Source organism: Micropterus dolomieu, linkage group LG12 (genome assembly GCF_021292245.1).
Source record: "Micropterus dolomieu isolate WLL.071019.BEF.003 ecotype Adirondacks linkage group LG12, ASM2129224v1, whole genome shotgun sequence".
Taxonomy (NCBI): Eukaryota; Metazoa; Chordata; class Actinopteri; order Centrarchiformes; family Centrarchidae; genus Micropterus; species Micropterus dolomieu.
The window spans coordinates 19734095-19761732 of NC_060161.1; the positions used below are offsets into that span (position 1 = coordinate 19734095).

The 27638-nt window shown below is 45.4% G+C and overlaps 1 protein-coding gene across 6 annotated transcripts; it reads left to right on the forward strand.

Annotated features, from left to right (window-relative positions):
• Positions 1-55: 55 nt before the first annotated feature.
• zbtb4 (zinc finger and BTB domain containing 4) lies at positions 56-27530 on the forward strand. Of its 6 annotated transcripts, none has more exons than XM_046064408.1 (3): positions 56-2535; positions 18923-24471; positions 24538-27530. In XM_046064408.1, exons 1-2 carry the CDS (start codon positions 2369-2371, stop codon positions 24423-24425), a joined length of 5670 nt encoding a protein of 1889 aa, XP_045920364.1. In that variant the 5' UTR covers positions 56-2368; the 3' UTR covers positions 24426-24471; positions 24538-27530. The 6 variants fall into 6 exon arrangements, with proteins under 6 accessions (XP_045920364.1, XP_045920365.1, XP_045920363.1 ...); XM_046064409.1 differs by having other exon boundaries at positions 56-2243; positions 2393-2535; positions 18923-27530; XM_046064411.1 differs by adding an exon at positions 9334-9516 and having other exon boundaries at positions 2417-2535; positions 18923-27530.
• Positions 27531-27638: the final 108 nt, after the last annotated feature.

A 27638-nucleotide genomic window follows, 5' to 3' on the forward strand; every position in this document is an offset into this window, starting at 1 on the left:
ACAAAACCCACCCTACTTCCGATATTTGCCGATCGTGTCCGATGTGAATTTCTTCCCTCAGAGCAAAAATAAAAAAAATCTCTGTTCTCCCGTTCGTCTCGCTCTAGATCAGCCTGGGCTCTAAGAAAAGAGGCTCAGGGCTGAGGCCTGGTAATACCCTTCATTAAAGACGGGAGAATTGTCGAAATACATTATATTTTTATCTGGAAACAATGTGATATGGATTATTTTTCGAGCTAATTTAGAAACACATTGTTTTGTCGTTTTTTTCTCCTTTGTATTTTTGGATCGCTGGGACTTTGTAACAAGCCTCGGACCCGCCTGCGAGTGATGGCCGGCCAGCGGACTCGATTTTCCGCACGCCCTACAGGAAAACCTGGGAGAAGCCTTAAGTGGTTTTTTTAACGTTTGCTTCTTCAACTGTTTTCACAATTTTTACACACAGGTGTTCTGTATGTGATTTTATATGATATTAGATTGTCAGATAGTCTTGACGTTTTTAATAATTTTGTTAAAATGTTAAACATTGTCGTAGGCCACGTTTCAAAAGCACTCTGAAATGCCGTAATTTTGGCGGTTAAGCAAGTAACATTAACGTTAGTTCGCTATTTATTTAATTGATGCTTAACTTGAATTACGTAAAGGTGTAGTTTCTATAACCGATCTTACATTTAAATACCGACGTTAAAATTGATTTCTTAGCATTGCCGCCGGTGATCTGGTTATTTTACTACGACGACTACTTTGTCGATAAGGACGGATTGTTCTCCGCTGTTTGTCTGTTAACTTAAATTATCAACATTTAACGTGTAACGTTAATGTCGCTTTGTGGCAATGTGTGTGTATATATAACGCATTTAAGAATTTATATGCTCAGAAGATGTCTTTATATAAGCTAAAGTATCATGATGGTTTAACTTAGCTTTGCATTGAACGTTACGGGACAACACGTTAAGCTAGCTAACTTATCTGCTTAGCAGTTAGTCATTGGTTAATTAAATCCCTAACTTGAGAGCCAGTTTTTGTGTTAGTGTTAATGCTGTAGTAGACGAGTGTTGTTTGTAGTGGGGGTATCTATTGTATTAAAACGTTAACTACCTTGCTTGAAGACTAACATAAAGGCTATTGTAGCTAGCATACAGTTTGTCTCCATTAGTGCCCAACATGGCGGTGTCTGATATGCTTCTTGTTGTGAACGGGAAAGATGGAGTCCGGAATATTCTTGTTGGCTAACTTGGCCGGTAACCTAGCTGCGCATTTTCAATAAAAGAAAGTGGAGCTCCGTGACAAAGGACAGACAATTTGATCGTTTTATCTGACTATGTTTAACGCGATAGGATTTCAAGAGCAGAAACAGCTTAATAGTTTGCTAGACAGTATTTCAGTAGTCCTGACTCTACGTCGGTGTCGAAGTTGAAGCCATTTTGCTAGCTAAGTACGTGCATAGTAGTCTGTTATTGTAAGGGAAAGCTTAGTTTAGTCTATAATACGTTTCACAGCACACTTTGATTATGGCATAGCAGGTATTCCCCCCCCTTTTACTCAATCTTTGGATTACTTAAAGTTAAGCTGTTATAGTGTAAGTATTAATCTTGTCTTCAGGGACTAGGAAATGCCATTAGCTTGTTACACAATAGATTTATCCGGTTAACTCTCGTTAGTTGTACCCAAGGGAGGAGAACAAGTACCGTCTGACCGGTGTTGATGACCATCTAAATGTCGAAAAGCAAAACGATACACTGTTTATGCATGTTCCTTTGAGAGCCATAAATCTCCATTGTCTCATTCAAGCAGTGTTGTGGTAATTGCATAAGGATGCTCAGTTGACCCATGTCTCATTTTGTCTAAAGACATTGAACGAAGTGGAAGTAAAATCTACACATTGTTTGAACCACCTCAATATCTCAGTACTATATCATAATGTCAGACTGATGTATTGTTTATTACATGTAATGTCCATGTAACAGTGCCCAAAACATCTTGTTACAATTTCTGTATTTCTCTTTGTTTTAAATAAAGACACTGAACCAACATGATGGACTGTGGTATTATTTTATTCTCTGATAATTACACAAAGCTAATTTTAACATACCGTAGTCATGTTAAAATGTAACATTCATGTCAAGCGGGACAGCCTAGTGTTTTATGTGGTGCTACCTCTCTGCCATCATTTCTTTTTGGCAGGTCCAGCAGAAGGAGGCATCATTGAAGCCCTGAAGCAAGGATAGATGTCCATATCTACAGTATCCTTTATGGAGTAAAATAATGTTATGTTTTATGTGAATAAGCCGGAAACAGAAACCCGTGCAAGCCACGTCTGAAATGCACAGAAGAATGTGACAGTAAATCACTTTGTTCCCCATGTGCCATGCTATACCATGACTATACAAAGGATTCATTATTGACCAGCTGGCTCCCTCCTCTGGCTCGTATTGAGAATGATCAGCGGTGCGAAGACATTGCACAACCACATTTTCAATGCGGAAGTGAGTCCCACACGGCTGTCAATCGTGCTCCCTCTACTGCTCCAAGGAGGTTAGTGCACATAGGTCTGGTGATGTCTGGTCTGTAGTTTGATAGGAAGCGTTTTGAATTGTAAAATGTGATTATTATAGCAGTTTGTAAAGCGTCTCCACAACATGTTACCATGATATCAGAAGCAGTTACCTCCCCTTTGACATTGCAATGATTACAAGTGACATTTATACAAATTGATTTTGGTGTGCTTGTAAATGGCATATGTGATTTAAACATGTAGCTTACTTTAAACTAAATGTGTAAAATTATGACTTCGCAGGCCCTGAATGCTTTTGAACACAGTTTAATCATTCAGTCAGAAACCCACTGTAAACTCGGATACGTTTAGATTTACCTTAAATTTTCAGTTGTTTTTTTTTCTGACTGGTTGTCATTTGCCACATGATCTGTATGGATGGGTGGCTGTAGGTTGTTCACGGTGGTTTTCTCTTTTTGAGCATTCATTAATACACAGTGATGTAGTGTAAAGAGAAACAAAACTAGTTGAAATAGGTATCTAACTTTTTGTTCCTACCTTGGCAGTTCATATATTTGTATATTTACAGTCGCAGGAAAAAGTATGTGAACCCTTTGGATTTGAACCCTTATCTGGATTTCTGCATAAATTGGTCATGAAATGTGATCTGATTTTCAGAGTCACAAAAGAAACACAGTCTGCTTAAACTAACTCTAAACAAACAATTACATGTTTTCATGTTTAATTGAACACACTGAGTAAACAGTCACGGTGCAGGGTGGAAAAAGTATGTGAACCCTTTGGCTAATGAGTTCTCCAAAAGCTAATTGGAGTCAGAAGTCAGCCAACCTGAAGTCTAATCAATGAGACGAAATTTGAGGTGTTGGTTAGAGCTGCCCTGCCCTATATAAAAACACATCACTTTTAATTTTGCTATTCTCATGAAGCATTGCCTGATGTGAACCATGCCTCGACAAAAAGCTTTCAGAAGACTTAAGATTAAGAATTATTGACTTACATGAAGCTGGAAAGGGTTACAGAAGTATCTCTAAAAGTCTTGATGTCCACAGTAAGACAAACTGTCTATAAATGGAAAAAGTTCAGCACTGTTGCTACTCTCCCTAGGAGTGGCTGTCCTGCAAAGATGACGAGCACAGAGCAGAATGCTCAGTGAGGTTAAGAAGGATCCTACAGTGTCAGCTGAAGACTCACAGAAATCTGCTAACATCTCTGTTGATGACTCCATGATACATAAACACTAAACAAGAATGGAGTTCATGGGAGGACACCACAGAGGAAGCCATTGCTGTCCAAAACGGAAAACAAACAAACACTGCTGCACATCTGCAAAAGAGCGCCTGGATGTTCCACAGCACAACTGGCAAAATATTCTGTGGACAGATGAAACCAAAGTTGAGTTGTTTGGAAGGAACACACAACGCTATGTGTGTAGAAAAACAGGCACAGCACACCAAAATCAAAACCTCATCCCAGCTGTGAGTTATGGTGGAGGGGTCATCATGATTTGGGGCTGCTTCACTGCCTTAGGGCCTGGAAGGGTTGCTATTATCAACGCAAACATTTATTCCAAAGTATATCAAGACATTTTGCAGGAGTATATACAGGTCATCTGTCCGCCAGTTGAAGCTCAACAGGAGATGGGTGATGCAACAGGACAACGACCCAAAGCACAGAAGTAAATCAAGTAAAGAAAGGCTTCAGCGGAAGAAAACGCATCCTTCTGGAGTGGCCCAGTCAGACTCCTGACCTCAGCCCGACTGAGATGCTGTGGCATGACCTCAAGAGATTGATTCACAACACACATCCCAAGAATATTGCTGAACTGAAACATATTTGTGAAGAGGAATGGTCTAAAATTCCTCCTGACCGTTGTTCAGGTCTGATCTGCAACTACAGGAAATGTTTGGTTGAGGTTATTGCTGCCAAGGAGGGCCAACCAGTTAATAAATCCAAGGGTTCACATACTTTCTCCACCCTGCACTGTGACTGTTTTCACGGTGTGTTCAAAACATGGAAAGATATAATTGTTTGTGTGGAGTTAGTTTTAGCACACTGTGTTTGTCTGTAGTTGTGACTTAGATGAAAATCAGATCACATTTTATGACCAATTTATGCAGAATCTAGGTAATTCCAAAGGGTTCACATACTTTTTCCTACAACTGTATATATGTAGCAGTATGTGTTTGCTTTCCAGACACATTCATTCCTGGAAGGGGTGAGGATTCGTGTATCTAGGGGGAGCTCTTGTCTGGTGTTGTCAAAGCCTGACAGAGTGTGTTGTCAGGGCTTGGTGGGGAGTTAGGGAAGGAGGGAGCTTTGTAGCACAATGAAGTAGGCGAATAAGGAAAGAGGGAGGGAGAGAAAGACGAACAGATGCAGAAGCACGGGGGGAGGAGCAGACTGGTTTTTTTTCAATCTGATTTACAATTAAAAAGTTTAACTAAACCTGCCCCGTAGTTACTCCAGAAAAACGACAACCTCATTAGATGTAATAATCAGCTGGTGAGCCATTGCTCCTGAAGCACCACAACACAGTATACACCTGTGTTGTCTGAAACAATTCACTCACTGTTTATGAGCATGGATAGCTTTCTCCAGAAAACTAAAAAAAACAAGGCAACATATTCTGAAGGCTTTGGTGCTTGTTCTTTGGATAAAACATCCCTGCTGAGCATAAAATGGAGATTTTGTGGGCCATAGTAAAATTTGTGAATCAGATTCTGGGTGTTGATTGCTGTAAAAAAAGAATAAAAATAGACAAAAAAACTGCTAGGACATGAGAGTGAATCGTGTGTTATTATATGAACAAGAAATAATCTGTTTTAGGCTGCGTTTCCCCTTAAGTTATGCACCAGGATGTTGTTTTGTAATGAAAGCGGGTGACGCAGGGTCGGAGGCATGCTCTCGCTGAGAGCCCTTTGGAAAAGGCCAGCCCATTTTTGTCCGTAAGAGAATGTCCTGTTCTTTGGGTGTTTGTTTTGGCTCATGTCAGCCCCTGCCAAGCGTCTTCATCTTTCTTTTATCTTTCCTTTTATCATCCACACACCCTTTCAGACCTTCCAAATTCTCGTCTGCTCTCTTTTACACGGGATTCTTTGTAGGCAGCTCATTTGTGGAGGACAGACAGAAGCAGGAATGTTAAGTCAGATTGTATTTGACTCACAGGATACACGGGAGTTTTGCAGGAGATCTGCGTTTTGTTAAGGTTCTTTCAGCCTCTTCCTGGAACTATCTGGGTGCTAAATTAATTGCTCTTGATCCCACCTCGCGTTGCAATCGGCTTAGTGCTAATCTGGGGTTCCCACAGTGCAGCCAAGTCTCGTCCGAGGCAATGCTGCTGCACGGAGCGGTCCACTGCCTTCTTCTCCAAAGGTTTTGACCTCTGGCACAGTCGTCCACGCTCCCCTTTGACCACACACAATTTTTTCTTTTTTTTTTTCACTTGTTAGGCGTTTGGGAAGTCTAATTTTTCATTGCGAATCAACTTTGCCTTACCTCTTTTCTGTACAGGCCACCCTTGTAGTCACATGATTGCTTTTCCTCCCTCACAGAACCGTCTCCTTAATTGTGTGAACCTCCCACTTCCCACACTCACGTACCTTCTTCATATTTCCTCTGACTCTCTCTTCTCACCTCCCATCCCTCCCTGCATTTACTCCGTCCCTCTCTCTTGCACACCAAGCCTCAGAGATGGCCTCATGCTGCCTGCAGTGGCTCTGTCCTGGCTGTACCAATTGCCCTGCCTCCTTTCCTCTTTTCTTTCTTTTTGTGTTCTCTGCTGTGCTGCTGTGCTGCTGTTTTGTTTCCCCTGGCTCCATGCCATTGCCTCTGACCATCTGCCTCACTTTTTTTTCTCTTTTCCCCCTTTACTGCTGCCCTTTTCCTTTCCTTCTGATGTCAGTACAACTATATATATTTTATTTGTGGTCACAGGATAGGTTAACCTCACATTGTCATTGCCCCCCCCCCCCGTCTCTTTCTTTCTGTTTGCAAGACTTCCTTAGCTCCCCATCTTTCCGGGAGGTTCTGATTGAAGTGTCTGCATGCTATTTAAAGAGGCGTGCAGAAAAGCAGGGTTGTTTACAGTGCCCTCAAAATACAGGCTGTCTAGAAACAGGAAGTACCATCGCCCCGAAGCGCAGCAGCACACAGCGTTAGGCAGCCACTTCCTCGTCATGGCTGAACAGAGGCTCCAGCAAAACAACCCTCATGCTTATCAGAGAATTATGCACCCCTCCCCTCCGCCGCCCGTCCTCCTGAATGGCGCACATACACAGCTTTCTCCCATTCTCTTCTGCCCCCCTCCCAGACCGTCTCTCTTCACCAGTACGGCATGCCTGAGTAGCTGCCTGGAGATGAAGGAGCTAATTAATTTGATTTAGCCGTCCTCGCTCTCTGGCAGTGGAAAAACCAGCCGCCCGTCCCCCCTCCCTCCTCCGCACCGTATCAGGCACCCCTCCCAGATGATTTTCCACCTATCCTTTCCAGTCTCCTTTGGCAACGTCCACACTGCGAAGCCTCTCTTCCTCTTCTCCTTTGCTTTTTTTTCTTTCCTGTTACACAACCATATTTTGCCAGCGGTTTATTGCGTGTCAAACTGACTGTAAATTGCATGCTAACTGCAACTCTCTTGTGCGACCTACACACATCTTAATTCCTTTTTTTAGCATTTTATCTCTTGTGTGTGTCCGGGGGCAGTTTGTGTGACTCAGCAGCTTACACAAACATGCTTGTTATAGCTCAGTGCGTCTGCTTCATGGATCTGAAGCATGTCCACTGAGTTATATTAGACAAGTCTAGGACAACAATATAACCGTCTAATATCACTTGTCAATATAATTCTATGAATACCTTCCTGTGCTTTTTGTCCTGTAGCATGCAGATTGTGGACATCTACTCGGGATAGCCTCCGTGTGATGTGTGTGTGTGTATTTTTAAGTGCTTCAGGCAAGGGGTGGTGCAGTGTTGAACCAGCTAAAAAGTTTCAGGCAGTTTCTCCCCTCCGCTGAAACTTTAAAAAAAAGCTGGAAATGTCTGAAAATTTTGTCAGCTGCTGAGGAAATAGAGTTTTTGTTAAGCTGCAGAGCTTTATGCTAAAGGTGACAGAGGACATGGGCAAATGTTTTCCTCTTCCTTTTTCATGTGATCACAGGAACATTATTTCTCAATCTCAACGTAATGGACTAGTTTTCCTGAAGTCAGTAAATATTCCTGTGACACCAGTAGTTTTTGTTATTTTGTGAGAGTGGTCCCCTACCTTTTTGGCTAGTGGCCGCTTAAATTGAAGCGGGGTCTATTTTCGAGCCCTCATCACCTGTTGCACAAGTCTCCTGATTGTGACCAGTTAAACCAAAGAGTGAATTTCCTTTTACTTGTTTTATTTTAGAGTACTGCATTCCTATCCTGTTAATCATCTGAGAACCCCTCAGATTTATCTTGCATCCCCTTGTGTGGCTGGGTAAGACTGCACTGTGTGTTGGTGTTACTTACATGCAATTAATATTAGATGCACAGTTTTCATATCTGAGAAGCTCTTTCTAGCTAAAAAAACGTAGTAGCCTGTCAGGACGTAAGAAAACATTTTACTTGGTTGCTACTGTTGAAGGTATTTAGCTTGAATTATCTAACCTAATCTAGCTTTAAAGAGTAATTAATTGCACACTAAATGTTTTGTGACATGTTCAGGTTACTTTATTTGTGCCTCTAGGTAAATTTATCATTTGTTGACAGAAAGGCATTGTTGCACTGGCCTCTAGATGGAAAGTTTCAACTCTGCTGCTGCTCTGACCATGGGATTCATGTGTGTTTCCACATAGGCAACGATATCAGGGCAGATGTATAATATTTAAATTTGTATTACATTTTCACTGGCTGGTTGCAATCCTCTTCACCCGGGCCAAGTTGAAGCCCGGTAGCCTCAAAATCTTGTTTGATTAGAAGGGTTTTCTGCATACCATAATGCTTCAGGAAAAGATTTAGACACTTAAGTGGAAAAGTAAAAGTCTTGCACGCAATATACAGTGAGGTAACACAGCAAGACACCCAGGGAACCAAGATAGGAACATAGAAAAGTAATCTGACCTTTTAAAGGCTGCATACATGGAATAGATTAAATGTATTGATTCTGTTATCATAGACAAGTGGGTATATATAATATAATGCTCAACAAATATAGATTAGAGGATATCAATATTATTTTTGCTGGTTTTGTAAAAACATAACATCTGCGCACTAAGTTACGTGAAAGTAGCAAGAAAAATATTAACATTACTCTGAACTTTTGCCCATAAAGGCTTTCATTAGATCCTTGTTTTGAGAGTGGGCCTTCAATTGTGTATACAGCCTACGTTTCGATTAATATTTAATTTACAGCATCAAATTTTAGGCTTTTTTAAAATTTGTTTTTTATTGGTGCTTAAGATGGTGGTTCTCTGTATGTGTTGCCTTTAAGGCTTTCTCAAATTTCTTATTTAATTATTGAACATTATGCTGTAGCTCTGAGTAGTCTGATTTGCTTGAATGTCACTTCTGCAGTGATGGTTCTTCATATGGGAGCTGCTTGGTGTGTGTATTTTCTGTTCCGTATTGTTGGATTGCTGCTTCTGCTGTTTGTTATTGTAAACAGCAGAGACATGTTGGCTACGTGCTCCAGCACGCTCATGTTTCCCTATTTCAAGGGAGGTTTCATCAAGTTACCCACTGCACCGCCCATGTCTGCAAGGCAATGCTGAGGCTTTAAACACCCTTTCATCTGTGTGCGTGTGTGTCTGCAAATGTAAACATCTGTCATGCTTATCTCTGCACCCATGTACTTGCAGAAAATCTATGTGACGTGGTGTCATTCCACCGCTCCGGCCTACATGCCTAACAGCAGAAAAAGGAATTGCTGCGTCGTCCTTGTAAAGCCACTGCTTCCTCTTTAAGAAATCACCGACATTTGAACTCATCGAACGTCGTTTGACTTCCCACTTTGATCTCAGTCCAAGTCAGCTGGAAGGCAGGTTAGTCATCCCTTCTTTGAGATCACTGAGGCTGTTTACTAACCACTGAGCATGCCTGAAGATACATTCACACACACATCAGTAGGAATTCAGCCTGAATTTAAGGACAATTAAATACAGTTGGTTCCTGCTCTGTTACTGTTTTTATACTGTATTTATACTGAAGTAACAATCTACCAAATGAAAACCAAACTAAAGAGTTGATACTTGAGATGCATGGCAAACAAAGGCTGTACTGAATTTAACCCATTCAGTGCTCAGTTGCACTAAAACCAGAACAGCCTAACCGCAGGTGTGACTCTGCATTTTGGTAATTGACAGGGATGTTGAACTTTACCTTTCCTGTCAGATATATGATGACTGACTCACAAACTGCAAAGCACATTTATTAGGTCAAAGTTACCCTTGTGGAGTTTTCATTGTAAGCAGACACAGGTAAATAAGGTAAATAAATGAGAATGTTTCTCCATAACCGCTGAATGTGTACATAGGCAACAGTTTGCTATATCAACTTAAAAGGTGATAATGTGTCAGTGTTATATTCACGACTGGTTGCTGCTATCCCAGCATGGACCAAAAAATAGATAATTGCAGCTTTAAGGCCTAACAAACATGTTGAATGAATTTTCTAGATGTTTTGCAATGTGCTTTGTTCAATTTTGCGTTGTCAACCGTTACTTCCCTTTGGTTCAGTCAGCACAAATATTTTTCATGTAACCCCCATCGTATGAGCATCGTGTGTCCTTGTGCACATCCAATACAAGGACTCACTTATCACAGCATTGCTGTTACAGTACAGTGATACCACAGTCTTTGGTACCTTTACCTACTTAACTGTGTGTGTGTGTGTGTGTGTGTGTGTTTAGAAAGATTTTCATTGTTTTATTCTTCAAATAGTCAGTTTTTCTTTTAGGAATATAATTTTTCGGACCACATCTTTTATATATATAATGTATGTTAGTCTCCAGAACAAATACATTTATGCCAGAATGTTGATTAGCACCTCGTGAAGGTGCTGGATTTAACACTGATCTTGAGACTTTTTTCCTTTTTTGCTTAAACGGTTAAATATTGAAAGTACTTGCGAGCTAATGGTTTTGATTTTCCACCAAGATGGCTTCCGGAGCTCCTTCATCTTTGTGTATTCAGATGTGTGTCGCTTGGTAGCACAGCATGAAAAGCTATGATCACGTTTGGTCAAACATCCATGAAAAGGGACGGCTGGACAACGGGGTTGCCTCTGAATACAGAGTTTGTGACAGGGACTATACCAGCACACATGTGTGGACCAAGTGGCCACACTCCTGGGACACACATACACACACTATTGTCTATTGCCAACGGGCTATCTGCCTCAGACCTATGCCTCATACACACAGCCTCTCTTTCTTTCGCTCCATCTTTTCACATAATGTTACTTATAGTTGAAATTTCATTGTCCTCCTGTCCCGGAGCCACTCACAACTGCTGTCTTGTGTCCCTCCGCACACACCCAGCGTGCTTTGAAAACGTGCGGGAGTGCATGAGAGAGGACGGGGAAGGGAGGAAAAAAAAGTTAGTCCAACTCCAAGAGCCAGAGAGGTCACAGGAACAACACCCAATCCCAGAGCGGTTCCCATGGAGACAAGTGTGGCAGTGTACAATGAGGACGAGAGAGAGTGATGAAAGAGAGGGAGAGAGGGAAAGGGCAGGGGAAGAGTAGGAGGAGGGCGGGTAGTTGGCGTCAAGGTTCAGTTGGTGGACTGGGGGGGGGGGGGGGCAGAAGGGTAGCAGCTCCGCTCAAAAGGACAGTGGGACGTATGATGGTGTTGCAGCATAACGGTACTGGAACATTCTTCCTCCCCTCCTCTCGTTCTACTGCCCTCTTGTTCCAGTTAATAGAATCCCGATCTAAGGCCGCTGAGTGGCTTGTGGCCAATAGAGGCAGAACAGAGATATGTGTAATTTCCACTGACCATGACGTGCGTGGCCGAGAGCGACCAGAAGGAAGAGAGTTGTTGTGAGGCATTTTGCATGGCCACGGATGAATCAGGAGTGATATCCAGCTGCCGGCCTTTATGCTGGTGCTGTGGCGCCGTTGAGGGGAGTGCGGCGTTTTAGTTGAACAGTGAAACAAAATGGTGAGCTTGTCACCAGTAGTTTTACTTTAGCCATACGTGTCAAGACAGAGATATACACACTGACCTGAAAGCAGTTAATTGACACGACTGGCATCGTCAGTGAGCACTTGAACCCTTTTGGATGAGGGCATGGACAATAACAGAGTCTGCCCCAGTTTCTGTCCCTGTCTGTCCACCTTTTAAAGAAGCACTCCACTGCTATTTCACATGAAGATCAGTTTACACGCCATGGGGAGTACTACTCCGCCTGTGAAAGCAGTTGTATAACGCCTGGACGGAGCTTTCTAAAGTCTGAGAAAATTGTTTTCTGGTCGCCATTTTGGGACCAAGGCGTTGGTACAGTAGCAGAGGGCTCCTGCAAAGAAACTTGATCCTCGGGCCTGTTTCACCACATTTGCAACAAGAGATCATTTCATTCATGTGATGTGATGCCACCGCCATTTGCGTTATGTGTGTAAGCAGTGTTCGCCATTCGCTTCTGTGAAATGGGTAAGTATGTCTGGATGTCCTTCAGTGTCAGAAACTGAGGAAGTGGAAGTTTGAAAGACATGGGCATTTGCCAGGCGGGGAAAGTCTAATTAAAGTTGCATCATGGGAAGTGTAGGATCCAGCATTTCTTGAGCGTGGCCCATACTAGACTAGACTTTCAGTCGAGATATCTCGGCCTTGTTGCATCGATTTTGACCATCCATTTTTTAATTTGTCTCTCATCAGTCCCTAAACTTCATCAAAGTGCAGTGTTAAATCGTCGGAGTGCCCCTTTAATGCCTTCATTTCCCCCTCAACTTCACTTGAGTGTTCCCATCCGCCATTTGACTACCGCCAGTTTGTCCTCTCGTTGTCTCCCTTTCTCGGTGTCTCCCTTGCTCACTCTCCTCTCACTCCCCGTCCGCGCATCTGTCCGTCCGTCCTTGTGCCCAGGTTTTTTGAGTTGGCGTGGTTCCTGTTTGTTTTCAGCCATTTTGGGGACTTGCAGTGCTCGTAACAAACTGCTTAAATGGCGTCCTCTTGCTTGCTTGCTCTCCCACTCTGTCTCCCTCTGCCTCTCCCTCCCTCTCCCTATCACTGGGCTTTGTGTATATAAAGTAGTGTGTTCATGTGCGTGTGTAGAGAGAGAGGGAACAACACTTCCAAATAAAAAGAAGATTGGATTCAGTGGGGGGGATTGGTTGGTTGGAGCGGGTGCAGAGAGGTAGGGGTGTTCACTTGCTGGAGAAAAAGAGCAAAAACACTGAGAATCGTGTGTCAGAGGCAAAAACTGGAGTGAGAGAGGACCAGGAGAGCAAGAAAGGGGGAGTGAGTGAGAGAGAGCAAGCAAGTTAGAGTGTGAGAATCGCTCCTGCCCTCTGTCTTCACACACTGCTGCCTGTATGTGTGTGTGTGTGTGTGTGTGTGTGTGCACCGCCTCTCCCTGCACTCTCTCTCTCTCTCGCTCTCTCTCTCGCTCTCTCTCTCCCTCCCTCTCTCCCTCCCTCTCTCACACACACTCAGACGTGCGCATACACAGACCAAGGGGGAGAGAGAGCGAGAGAGGGAGAGGGAGTGTGAGGGGAGAGAACACATCGCAGCAGAGATGCAGCAGGAGGTTTTCCGAGGTACGTTCTCTTGTATGCTTGCCTTCCTGAGAGACAGCCAGAGAGAATAAGAGGAAGAGAGGCTGAATTCTGGTGTTTTTCCTGCTTGTTTTTCTGCTTCACTCCGCTGCTGTGGCGGTGGTTGCTCCGCGCGTGAAGAGGAGGAAAAGGTTTTTATTTTACTGTGCGTGTGTTGGGGCGTGAGTGTTGGTGGGTGTGTGTATTTATGCAGTGTGTGTTTGTGGAAGCGTATTTATGAGTGTGAGTGTGTGGGTGCCTGTGCTGGGTCTGTCTGTCTGTGTGTGTGTGCGTGTGTGCCTGTAACAGGCCTTGTCTCCCTCATCCTCCCCTCTGTTGCTGGCGCACCACGCAGTTCTTTTTCAAGAGCGATGAATCGTTTTCAGATTGTGATGAAACTTTTAATTTATCGAAGCCTCTTGCGTCTCTGTGATTCACCACAGACGTTTGTGTGTGTGTGTGTGTGTGTGTGTGTGTGTGTGTGTGTAGGTGTTGGGGAGGGGGGGGGGGGCCAGCGCACACGTCAGAACAGATGTAAGCTTTGTTGTTGGGGGTCTTAACATGGTGGGCCAGTCTCCCACCCCATGCCCATCAACTTATTACCAACATGAGAGGAAGTGTTTTGGGGGAAAAACTTGCATGTAGGCGACGATAAACATTTCTTGTTCCACCGACTGGTTCTGTCTCTTGAGTCGGCCGTGGGCCGCCCAGTTTGTCATCCATTTTACCAGCCTGTTGTTTTGCTGGAGGTTGTCGCTCGTAGAGCAGCAGAGGGCATATTGATGTCACCAACCCCGTTGCAGCCTTTTTTCTTTTTCTTCCAAAACAAGAGAGCATCTGCTGCCAAACTTCTCCACATTCCTGGTGTTCATGGAGGCCAAGCCAAGCCCCTGTGCTCAATGTATGGAATATATGAGCCACAGGGTTAGGGGTCATAGGTCAGAAAATAAGGAAGTGTAGTGTCTGGCCACTCTGGTGTCACACGGATGATGTTGTCATAGCAGGTGGCATCCTTTTTATTCAGTTTATTTTTTTGTTTGGGTCACACATGCCTTTTTCTGCCCATGGGCAAATAAAGAGCTAACATGCAAGTCTTGCGGATTGCAAGACCGCATAGATTTACTTTGCTTGATTATGCAGCAATTTTTTCAAAAAATTTTTTTAACACCACAAACATAAAGGATGTGGACGCATTCAGGAAACTGGTGCAGCACTTCATCTGATACTTGCAGTTTATGGTGGCTGTTGTAACATGCCGCTCTGGCTCAGCCTTGCTAATACTCAAATGTTTCTTGTTATTTTGAGATGGAGGACTCCAATGGGGCTTTCACACCCCCCTTCAGCAGGGACTGCGCGTGAAATTGAAAATGATTTTGGGAAAATTACCTCAAAAAGGTCACCGGTGTAGTGTTACTGCTCTCCAGGGGTACTTTTTTTGGCCTTGCTGTTTCCTAATGCCTCCCATGATTCTGTTGCAGCGAGCAGAATTATGGGAATTACGTGCTGGGCTGAGAGCTAACAGAGCGTGCAGACTATGGCGTTTTAGACATGGGCAGGTTTGCTGGTGCGTGGAGTGGCATGAGAAAACACCATGATACGACAGTTTACATGTGGGGAGGGGGAGATAAGGGGGTAGATGAAGATGCATGCAGTTAGTCATGCTGAGGGGGATCTGAAAGACAGGGAAACCATGACATGTGAACATAAGAGAGACGTGTTTGAAGTTACCCCTACCTCCCCCTCTCACACCACCACAAGCACCGCTACCACCTCCGTTCAACCACTCCCCGACCCATACCAACTTCCCTTCCCCATTTCTCCTCCCTCCCTCTCTCTATCCCATCTGGCTGGCTCCACCACGCTCTCTTGGCCGGGGGGTTGTGCAGAGTTCAGTAGCTGTTCTTGCTAACGATGCCCCTCTCCATCCACCCACCCACACACACCCTCATGCACACACATACACCCTTCTCTTTACAGACCAACTGCTGCTCCGATAGTTGGGCCCCTCTGGCTGCCCCTCACTGGGGAGAAAGCCCAACCGGCACCTTCCTCTTCCCACATGCTCCTCGCCGCTGGCTCACCGGCTGGAACACCGAGGCCCCCCACATTCTGCTTTGCAGGCACTCCCTTTAACCCCTCACACACAGACAAACATACACACGGTGATGGCACATCACTGGAAAAGATATATTTAAAGGATAATTCTGGTTTATTACTACTTGGTTCTTATTTTCGTCTCACTATTGCTGATAACTGTGAATGGGTGTTATTGCCACAATAGAAGAAATGCACAAATTACAGACCATCTTCCTCTTTGACCTGCAGTACTTGTGGCCTTGTGCACACACACAGGTTCCCTGTGCAATGAAAGATTATTGCCAACATTACGGATGTCCTCACTGTCAGGTTTATCTGAAAATTATGTGATTTAGATCATCTCTAAACTGTTAAATCATTTACAACATGAACTTTTTTCTCGCCCCATCGTATTATGCCTTAGCGACGTTGCTGGCCATGAGTATGGCCACAACTATGGAAATAAGACCCAAGTGGTAATCAACCAGAATTGTCCTTTAATAGTGAGAGTACTGGGAAAGCAGAGATGACTTGATTGAATTTTAGCTGTACTCTATTAAATAAATGTTAATGAGGCTTGGGTACAAATGTTACGTTCTTACATTCATCTTCAAATGTGAAAGTAAATTAAGTGGCACTAAAAAGTATTTAAAATCTAATTTGCTACATTCAGACTTTTAGTCTTCAATTGTAAGACTTATTGGACCAAATAGCTTAAAACTGTTTACTTTACTTTAGAGCCAAATTTAGTTTTAGTTTGCGTGCATTTTCTTTTTGAACTGCACAGCATCACAATACCTGTGGTTAGATATTTGAGGCCTTTCCTTGATGGAAGATGGCAGGAAGTAAACCAAAAAAAACAAGCATTCTGAGCTAGCGGTTATTTGTGTGTCAGCTCAAGTACCAGTTTCAGTGTGGAATAAACAGATTGCTAAACGGCTGGTTCAAGGCCTTGAGCTGCCGTACCAGCCTTATGTTATGCAAGTCCACCTTAGCGGTAAAGTTCCTAATGGCTCATTTTCCGTTTAAATTCACTGGATTAGTAACTAATGGTTTCCAAGGTAATAAAGTCATGTTTTTCAGATGCTGGTGTCAAAGTATCTCTGAATCAAATAGTAAAACCTCTGCTGTTTTGAATTGGTCCAAAAATGCAAGCAGACAATATGTTAGGATTATTGAGCCAAACAACACTTTTAATTTTAAGAGGTATGAAGCAACGAATTTCCCAGAATCAAAAGCCAGCAGTGTAAACTTTTGCCTCACATTTGTGATTTGATATGGAATACAAATTGAATCAGTGCGTGGCTCAAAGTCTGCCTCGTTGCCTCTGTCTGTCAGTGAAGAGTCCCTGTTGTATGACAGGCTATGCGTTTGGTATAATGTGTTTCATGCGAGTCTAGTTAGTAATTTATCAGCTGAGAACCCGTTCGTGCTATGCGGTTTTGTTGTGCCACAAGCGTAAATAGGTTTCACAGGCTAACCAACATGTTTGCTTGTGCAGAACATCCTGTTGCAGAGAGGTGTAGGAAGATGATTGCTGTTTATTTTGATTGTGCTTTAGAGTCCTTGCCACATTCACGGCCACATTTGTTTGTGTGCCTGTGAGTTGTACAGAAGGATTTATGAGTTTTATGTGTGTATCCAATCATCTGCACAGACAAGAAAGAGGTAAAAGTGTTTTTCAGTATGTCCTCTGTGTCTCTGTGTGTATGAGTAAATCTAATACATTTAAAGCGTGTTAAAAGCTGCCTGTCACAGTCAGACAGCGTGTCGTGCAGGCTCTGCTTGTGCAGCGGCTGTGTGCGTCACAGGGAGGGGGCGTCATACGCATTTTCCTGTCCGCGGCACAAGCATCAGATGAGATGGTGAAATTTTTAGCCTTAGTGCTGTCTCTCAGTGTGTCCGCCCACTTGTAGCAGGCTGCCGCTTACCATAAGGGATTTCCTGCACAACATCTATCGCTCAGCAAATGTGAGTGACAATGACGGCCTGTTCCAATACAGAGCAACAAAATATGGCAAGACTGGCGAGACAGGATTGTGCATCCTTGTGTTTAGACATCCTCCTGAATAGGCATGAACTGGTTTGTTTGCCCCGTACAGCAAAAAGCATGTGCCACTGCTTGCACTACATACGTCACTGATAGACTCTTCTGTTTTCCTTTTGTTGACATACTTCATTCCACCTGTACCTTCAGTCTCAGTGCCGTGTTGCACTCAGGTTCACCTTTTGGTTTTGAATGTCATTTACAAGTGGGCCCGTCCATGTTGAGCTGCTTTGTTTATGCCGGTCTGTCTTGCCTGTGGGCATGTATGAGTGTATGTAAAGTGCTCTGTACACATGTATGTTTGATCTGTGAGAGTATATGCGTGTGATTATATGTTTGTCTATGTGCTGGTTGTTTTTGTGTGTGTGTTAGTGTTTGCCTGGGCTCCTGTCTGTCTGACAGTGCAGTGTGTCTGACTGTTCCTGTTTCAGAGCACCCCCCCCTCCTCCTCCTCTCCCCTTCTCTCCTCTCTGTCTCTTGCTCTCTCACTAACCCTCACTCTCTCTCCCTTTTTCTATCACCCTTTCACTCTCCCTCCCCCCCCCCCCCCCCCCCCCCCCCCCCCCTCCCTCCCTCCTCTTCCCTCTGCAATAACAGTGCTGACCTAGTTTCTGCCTGTTCAGTGCTGCCTGTGGAATTTTACAGCGGCCTGCCTTCCTGGCTGCTTTGCTGCTTGAAAACGCAGGCAGAAAAGCATGACTGAGGATTTTTATTCTCGTCGCATCATTATGGCCTTATACTGTCTCTGTTCTGCTCCCACATCAGCAGACCTAAACAAATACACCCATTTTAAATAAGTAATAACAGCAAATTGTCTGTCACATGTAAAGCTATCATATATGGATAAATTGCAGGAGGACTGCATCTGCCACCATGGCAGTCGAATTTGAATGGAAATGAGACTAGCTTGTCACTCATCTTCTACAGCTTAGCTGAGATTGTACCGGATGCAGAGGGCGGAAAAACACCCCTTCTCTGTGCACATGCATGCAATCTCCCTCCCTCTTCCCCTCTTTCCTTCCCTCCCGCCTTTGCTTTCACAAATAAATGGTTAGAGTCATGCCCGGCAAATACTAGCCACTGCCAGGAATGGCTAACAAGGCTCTTGCTCAAATAGCAAGAGAGAGGGACTATTTTTATGTGCATCGGGGCCATGGATCTAAGTCAACGCTCTATTCTGAGGGAATCTTGATTAAATCTGAACGGCTTCCAATTAGGCATAGGGATTGTTGTGTCACAGCCGAGAGAGATGGATCTCTGGAATGCCTTTCTGAAGGCTTGGTTGTGGCACGCTGAAATCTAAACCAGTGCTGCCACAGATTCATTCCTTCCCCCTACCCTCTCCCTCCTTTCACTCACCATTCCTGGCTGAGCTGATGGAGCTCAGCATTGCTGGGGCATTTAGTTTTCTTTTCCGTTTCTCAAAAGTGTTCCACAAACGTCATGACTGCTACTGCAAAAGCTTTGGGTGTAATGTTAAGGCTTTGCTATATGTTGATGTCAGTTTTTGTGTTGTACATAAATCTTAGATGCTTATAACGCTAATACATTCTTTTTGATTTCTCTTTCAGATTTCGGGGGCTGGTCATGGTGTCCGGTGAGAAGGTGTGGGACCCCCTCCATGCGGGCCCTATTCAGTCACGTCTGAGTGAACAACACCTGGCTGTTGGGCTAACTTCGCTCTGCAACCTCACACATAGTGCAACGAAGGACTCCACGTGCCACCAGAGTCGGCGGTTGGCACCCTTGTCTTCCCCGCCACTGTCATTAGTGGCTGACACCCTTCACCCAGTTCGAGCCTCGTCACCGTCACACCTGCCTATCAATTTCTGCGGCTCGGGCAAGATCGAAGGGCTACACAAACCAGTCCACTGTCTTGGAGTGGCATCCCAGTCTGAAGAGGAGGAGGAGGAGGAAGGGGAAGCTGAGCAGTTGGAGATGAAGGGTAAAAGGCATGGAGGCCGGGGAGAGGCCATGATGGAGGATAGGCTGGAGGACATGACTGATGGACCTAAAAATGCAAAAATCACCCTAAGCTTCCCACTTAGTGCTGCCCCCCTCCCAGCCTCTCTGACATCTCCAAACCCCTGTCGTAGCTCCTCCTCATCCTCCCCTTCCCCTCACCGACGGCGGCCCTCCTCCAAGAGCTCAGATGAGGCGTCGCTGTGGAAACTGGATGCTACCATGGACGTAAAGCACAGACCTTTTAAGCCCCCGAGGCACGACAGCTCTCCGTCCTCTTCACCATCCTCCTCCTCATCTCCTATGACGGTTCATGCACTTGTCAGGAAGGATATAAAATCCCCGCCTCCTCTGAAGTGCTCCAAACTCAATCCAGAGACTCAGTTTCACAAGTCGCCCCCAAGATCCTCCAGCGGGTCTTTAGGGGGCTGCTATGGTGGCGATGGATGGGATGAGAGGCACAGGCTGGCCAACGGTACAGCCTCACCCTCTCATACAGCCCAGATCCTCTTCAGTCTGGGCACGTCAGCCTATCAGAGAGGTGGGGATGCAGAGAGGAGAGAGAAAATAACAGGAAGACCAGCTGGGAAAGTGGGAAGCCCTCATGGACCAAGTCTTCACCCACCCACCCTCCACCTCCCTCCCCCCTTACCACCACCTCCTCCTCCCCCATCTGAGGGTCTTACCGCACCCCCTCACTCGTCCTCTTATTCCCCTACCGACAGCCTGAAGCCTGAGCTGATTTGTGGAGTTTGCCATCGGCTTTTCAGCTCAGCCTCCTCCCTTACAGTCCACATGCGGCTGCATCGTGGCAGCCGCGCCCTCAGTTGCCGTTATTGTGGCAAAGTCTTCATCCATAGCAAGAGACTGCAATCCCATGAGGCCTCCTGCAGGGTGCCAGGCCTACCCTCCAACAGCCTGGGCCCTCCTCCTCTCACTGTGCAGCCAAAGGAGGAGCCGCTGGAGGAGGGTGAGGTGAGAGTGGAGGGGGGGGTGATTGTGGGAGAAACAGACATCAGTAAGGCGCGGCCAGGGAAGAAAGCGCGGAGCCTCCTGGCACGTATCCAAGGTGATGATGCAGCAGCCACAGACCTACTGGAGGGTGATGAGAACCATTTTGTGAAGGTGGTAGATGGCAATGTCATTTACTTCTGCTCTGTGTGTGAGCGTTCCTACATGACCCTATCCAGCCTGAAGCGTCACTCTAATGTACACTCGTGGCGCCGCAGATATCCATGCCATTACTGCGACAAGGTCTTTGCCCTGGCTGAGTACCGCACAAAGCATGAGGTGTGGCACACCGGAGAGCGGCGTTACCAGTGCATCTTCTGCTGGGATGCCTTCGCCACCTACTACAATCTCAAGACACACCAGAAGACCATTCATGGGATTAATCCCAGCCTCATCTCCAGTGAAAAAACAGTTAATGGTGGTTATAAGCAGAAAGCGAATGCCCTCAAGCTGTACCGCCTTCTCCCCATGCGCTCCCAGAAGAGACCCTACAAGACCTACAGTGACAGTTTGCATAATGGCCTGCTACTGCCACCAACTGAAACACCTTCCCTCTCTCTGCCTGGCTTGGGCTGTTCTCTGGACCCTGGGGACCTACAAAGCCTCATCAGTGGGGCCCACCCTCAGACTGTGAAGCCTGACCCAGATGCCTTCCCAGATGACTTCCCTGTTTCTGTGGCTGCTGAGCACCTCTCTGCACTAACATCCCTCCCTCAAACAGATATGCCCCAAGTTAGAAAACATGACAGTGAGGCCCCAGAGTTAGAGCAGGAGAGGGGCAGTTGCAGCTTCAAAATGTCTAGTAGCAGCAAAACCAAAACTCCCAAGACTGGTAGGGGCACAGAAACAAGCATGCCTTCTGTGATAACATATGGCCATACAAAACCCTCTGTCATAGTTCATGGAACAGCAGTATCATCCTCTGTCATTGTGCATAGCAACCAGGTCAACTCTGGAAGTGAAAAAAGCCCAATAAACAGCCCATCCCCTGAAACCAGCAGCAGTCAGACATCACACAAGGGCAGTCCCAGGCCAGTCAAAAAACAAAGGGATAGTGCAGATAACCACAGAAAGAGGTCAAGAGACAGTTCACTTACCACAGAGGAGCGCTCAAGAGGTAGACAGGATGCAGAGACAGGCAGATTATTTCACAAATCACGGAAGTCCCACAGCAAGAGTGATATCTCTAACTCAAAGCAGCTGTCAGTGTCTGTAGGGTCACAGGTCAAAGAAGCAGGGCCACTGTGCCAGATTACTGTACGTATTGGTGAGGAAGCCATAGTAAAGCGCAGCATCTCTGAGACGGACCTTAGGAGAGACAAGAGTCTTTCTCCCCCAAAAACCAAACGGAGTGAAACATCATCTGTGCGGGAGGCCAAGGAACCACGTCACTCCCACTCCCACCATCATCACCATAAACACCGCCTCCACCGCAGAGCCAGCCTGGAAGCAGATTGTGATAAGGAAGGAGGAGATTGTGAGGAGGAGGTCAGGAAAAAGAACTCCAAATCCCCTGATGAAGTGAGGGAGTACTACTTCCGTCAGGAGGTGCGTGAGCAGGACAGTGACCATGACACAGAGGATAATTTATGGCGGCCTTACTACTCCTACAAGCCTAAGAGAAAGGCCCAAGCACACCTACAGAGGGTCAAGAGCTGGCAGAGGAAACTGAAGTTCAAGCGCTCCATCCGTCTGAAGAGGAGAACAGAGAGGCTCAAGAACCATGTGAATAAAGAAACAGATAAAGAAGAGGATGGGAAGATTGAGGAAGCCAAAAAACTCTCAAAAGCTAAAAGAGACAAGGTAGAGGGGAAAAAGAAAGACTATGTCTCTGCCCCCTTAAAGGAGAAAAACAAAGATACGGAAGAAATTAAGGAGGCCCCCCATGAAGTTTCCACTCCTCCTCTGCATTCTCCAAAGCCTCCTCTGTCTACCTCCGCGGCTCCTATGGGAATAAAGAGGCGACCTTGGACTAATGGGAATGCAGCAGAGTGTGGTACATGTGGCCGCTGGTTCTCAAGCCCCAGGAAGCGAGACAAACACGAGCTGAGCCATCTGCTGGAGTTTGTATGCCTCTTCTGCCGAGCCACTTTTCCCTCAAGGGATAAGTTGGAAGATCACCAGAGAGCCCAGCATCCCAAGCCTACTGAGGCACCCTCTGTGCCCCCTAAAGTGGCACTTGGCGAACAAGTTGAAGGGGTGGGGGTTAAAGCTTTTCCAGAGATTGCAAAGTTGGATGAAGAAAAAGGGGGACAAGTAGGCTTAGTAGGGAGCAATTCTAGTCCAAGTCGCCTAAGCAGAAGAGCATTGTCACGACACACCTGTCCACAGTGCCATAAGGTGTGCAAGACATCTTCAGCACTAACTCGCCATATCAGACGCCACGAGTTAAGCAGTTCCCCAGAGAGAGAAAAGGAAGATAAAGACCCAAAGCCAAAAACAACAGAGACAGTTGTTAACACTGTTAGCAGAGACCTAGAGACTGAAAAAGGACAGGTTCCCAGTGCTCTCTCTGTTTCAGTGATCAGCTATTCAACACCAGACCCGCCCAGCAGTGGTGACTGTTTGGCATCACAGCAGCATGAAGACCATGTCTGTGAACTGACAGATGAACATCAGATGTCAGAATCCAGTGACAAACTTGAACTGGTTGAGCCCACACATCCAGCTCCAGAGAGAGAGCCAAGCCCACAGATTGCAGACCCTCCATTAGAAAGCCCAGTTAACCTTACACCCACTAAACATGAATTCCCACCTGCCACACCCTCTACGCTCCAGAGTGTGCTAGTCATGAATGGACCTGAATGTCTGGACTACCGCACCCCCAGCAAAAAGAACCTAGACAGCCACATTCACAGAATACCCAGCCCGGCGCACATCGTGGCATCCACCAACACCTCTTCAATCGTGCCCATGACATCACAGACTAGAATAACCACTGCTGCTCCTCCTGTTTCCATGACAACAGCTCCCAGCTCCGAGGGGGGATTCATGAAACGGGATGGGGTCATTATGGACAGAGAGAGGCTGGGTGGGAGTGGTATATTTCTACATGCAGGCTATGAGGAACCACCTCTGGTCCAAGATCTCAGAGTTCAATCCCTGTCCAGGAGTCCCTCTCCCACTGAAGCACAAGACCTGACCATGTCCTCTATTCTAGCTAGAGAGAGGGAGATAGAGAGGCTAAGAGAGAAAGAGAGGGAGTTCGAGAGACAGAGGGTAAGGGAGAGGGACAAAGAAATGTTGAAAGAGAGAGAAAAAGAGATAGAGAGGGCGCAGCAAATGAGTAGAGTTGTACACGCCCCAGAGGACCAGATTTCTCTGTTGGTCCCCAAAGAAGAGCCCTTGAGCCCTGTGCCGTCCCCCCAGCATATCCCCACTCAAACCACTATGAATGGACCCTCCTCACGCAGGCACACTCCCAAGTCCCCCTGTCGGTCCCCCTCAGCTATTGGACTCTTAGCTCAAGCCAACCGCCAGGTCCACTCCAGTTCACAAGGACTTGACAGGCTCCCACTGGCCACTGGAGCAGCTGGTGCCGGTGACCGCCCCTCTGCCCATGCTTTGCTTCTCCCCCGAGCCCCTCAACCACCTGAGCCGGAGCACCAGGACACTGTTTCTTCCAGAGATTCCCAGCCGGGGGACGCCACCCCACTGGGCTACCCTGCCCAGAACTATCCCCTACCCCTTATTGTGCCGGAAAGCTACAGCTCTGGTAAGAAGCAGGAGGAAAACCTGCTTATGTCCTCCTATCCCGCTGGAGCTTTTCCCTTTGGCCCACTGGGAAAAATGATGGTCCCTAATGGCGGGGACCTGGCTAAGCTGCCATTTTATCCGGACCCTTACCAGCTGCTCTATGGGCCCCAGCTGCTGGCCTACCCCTATAACCTGGCGGCTCTTCCTGTGGCTCTGAATATGATGGCACCTGGAGGGGACAAGGTGGAGCCTCTGCCTTTCCTACCCGCCATCTTCAACTACGCAGCCACTGCTGGGCCTTACATGGGCGCAGCCCCTCACCCTCTTGTGGCAAATCCTGGCCTTTACAGCAACAGCGGCGGCAGCAGCAAGAAGCAACGAGACAGCAGCAGCAGCAAACCGTAGGACACAGAAGCACTATAAGGAATATATTTCAATGGGGACGGCCTGGCCTGTTTAGGATGGGAGCGGCAGGGGTGCGTGCTCACTGGGTCACTGAGTACACTCGCACAGTACCCCTGCCTCTCTTTTATTCAGTAGAGATCAGTGCTAGGCATTAAATCTGGAGTAGGTTGAAGGGAGGAGAATGAGCAAAGAAACGGGGAGAGAGGCCGATATTATAGTGACGTATCATTACTCCCCTCTCTTTACTCTTGCTCACCTTTCTCCGTGTCTCTCCTGTCTTGCTGTAGTGTGTCGTAGTTCTAGAGCTTGATTAATCTTCCTCTCTGACTCATTATATTATCTATAAGAATAAGAACTGCTAACAGGGTGTGTGTTGTGTGAAAAATTAGTTCAGTATGCTTCCCTTTATAGTCACCGCATAACGAGGATAAACGCTCTTCAGGGAAGGCTTGTGTGGGCAAGGATAAGGAATGAGACTGAAGAGTCCTTACTCAACTCAGCTGGAGGTGGCGCATTAAGCAACTCAAACCTTGCATATGTTTGTATGAGCAAATCAGAATGCAGGTGTATCCTGTTGTTAAACTGTCCATGAAAGTTATATATGAGCATGTACATGCACATGTACGCAGGGATTTGTGCATGCAGAGGGGGGCTTAAGCAGGTATTACTGCATATGTGTGAAAGTGAGTGTGTGTGTGTGTGTGTTTGTGAGTGATGAAGTATGTGCGTGAATGACTAGATCATTCCATGTGAGTCGCACACAGCATTGCTACTCTAGTTGGAATAGCTACTGTAGGTTAATGTGTAGAAGTGCATTTAGAAGTGAATCCTCATATCCAAATCACTAAGAAGTCAATGCTATGGCTGGACGCAAGTCTATGACAATGACAGATCATCTGAGCTTCTAATGTCTCAACTAAACTGGCGACTTTTTGGCCGGATGACACTGTAGGATCTGTATAGCATTCACCATAGTTTATACCTTATGTGCACAAATTAGAGAAGTAGTGATCACTTAAAGGGGACACTTGTAGCTGCTTTGGATATGTAGCTGGCCAATGGGTAAGAATTAAAGGCTGGTAGACCGTTGCACTTCCATTTCTCATCTCATTTCCTTCACATAAAAAAGGAAAAGAATAAAAACCAGTCCACCTTCATCTTGCGTAGCCTTTTCCTCTTTGATTGGAAGAAAAGAAGGCTCCAGTTCCTAAGCCAGGAAGAAGACAGCGATAGCAAGGAAGGAAAAAGAAAAATGGATTCAGGGTGTTGTTTCTGGATAGGAAAAGAAATATGTGGGCACAAAACTGTGGGACTCTGAGTCAGAAGGCCCCACAGAAATGACTTTGGGGACAAAATACATAGTCCGGCTTCCCAACTGAGGGGAGATTGGAGATAGCCTGAACTATTTCCCCTCCTGCCCTGTGTCATTTACTAAGAGGTAGAAAAAGGCTGAGCTTAGCAGCCAAAGTGGTGGCCGAAACTCCCCAGGTGGCCTGGGGCCTTTTTGTTATGTGTAATGTTATCTCTATATGTTTGTTTTGTTAAACGATGCTGTTGTTTATGTTGTTTAGCCCTCTTACCAGATGGACATGGCTTCAGTAAAAAAGGGGGAGTAAACTTAAAAATATGAATGTAAATTTAGTCATGAGGTTAATGAAGTACAGCTGCATTAATTATAGAGTTGGTTTCAGTTCCGTTTTGTTTTCTGTTTTGACACAAATAACCTGTTAAAGAACCGTATAACGTCTGGTATGCATATATACAGTAGTCCTAGGAACATGTCAGTAAACTTGGGTTCTGTATCCACAAAGCATGAGCAACACTTGCTTCCTAACCGTTTATATCCTCAGCAAATCTGGCATCGTGCGCACAGCTTTTGTTTCTGTTCCCTTCTATATTTTCTGGCCTTTTCATCTTCCATATCTCTGTTAATATATATGTATTTTTTTTTACGCATTATAGACCGCAGTTTGGAAATATTCCACAAAACTAGCTGCCACATTTACGTCTCACAGTCACTATTTAGGAGCTGGAGTTGAATTCTCCCTCCTCCCCCAAGCCTACACCCGCGCTCTGCACCTCCTCTGAATGAAGTACGTGTGTGTGTGTGTGTGTGTGTGTGTGTGTGTGCGCGTGCGCGCGTGTGCGCATGTGTTTGTGATGGTACTGGGGCACCTTTTGGTTCAAACGGGAGTGTTAAAACACATGTGACCAACTGCAGGGGCGCACAAGCCATCCCCTTGGGTGTGGTTACAAGCCTTTTGCGTGCAGGCGTACGTGGTTTGTGTACGAGAGTGAGTGACTGTGTGAAGAAGAAAACCAAAATACTGTAAATCTGCCTGAGCAGCATATCCCTTGGCAGTATATGGGCCACCTGTTATTTTTTTTTTGTTCTTTGACACTTTTCCTGTGGGTTAGTTTCAGTGTAAAAAAGCCTTGCTGTCTCCAATTCACTATCTCAAGCCATTCCTGTAGATGGACATGTTTGTGTTTTTGGACCATTTCTTATGCCATAGTTTGCCATCACGGTTATCATACAGACCAAAAGCATGCAAATCGACGTATTGTAGTGACTGGACTGGAATCTGGTGGTAATATACAAATATTTACTGTATGTTTTAGTTTAAATGAATGTGCCTCTGCTTTGATATTTAAATAATTATCTATAGTAAGATGTGGATCTGCCAGATTTCAACTGATAAGGTGCCTTGATATGGCATAAGAAATTTAAATAGTAAATGAACATTTTCTTGAGAAATGACAATTTGGAGATAGATTTCATGGCTTTATTTGCTATGAAGCTGTTCATAGACGTAGGGGTGTGGCTAAACTGTTTTGGTATCGTGTACATGTCTAGGGTAATACTGTGCCATATAGAGCCCACAAAATATGTTAATGTTATTTTTAAAAGATGTTTTAATGTTGCCTGATGACTTTGTCTTTAGATTTGATACAAAGGCTTGTAGCCACAGCTCTCCCAAAGTCTGTAGTCTCCTTTTTCCGACATTCTTCTTGTTCTCTCTCTCTCCCCTTGTTTCCGTCTCCCCTTCTTTCTCTTTGCTGCAATCAAACAAAATAAAGTATTAACCTGATGACCCAATGAAATCAGCTCTAGTCTGGCCTCATATTTTTTTAGTTTTAAACGATGTCTCTATTAATCTTTACAAGTTGATCCAGAGTTCTTAATCTGAACCATGTGCAACAACAAGTTGG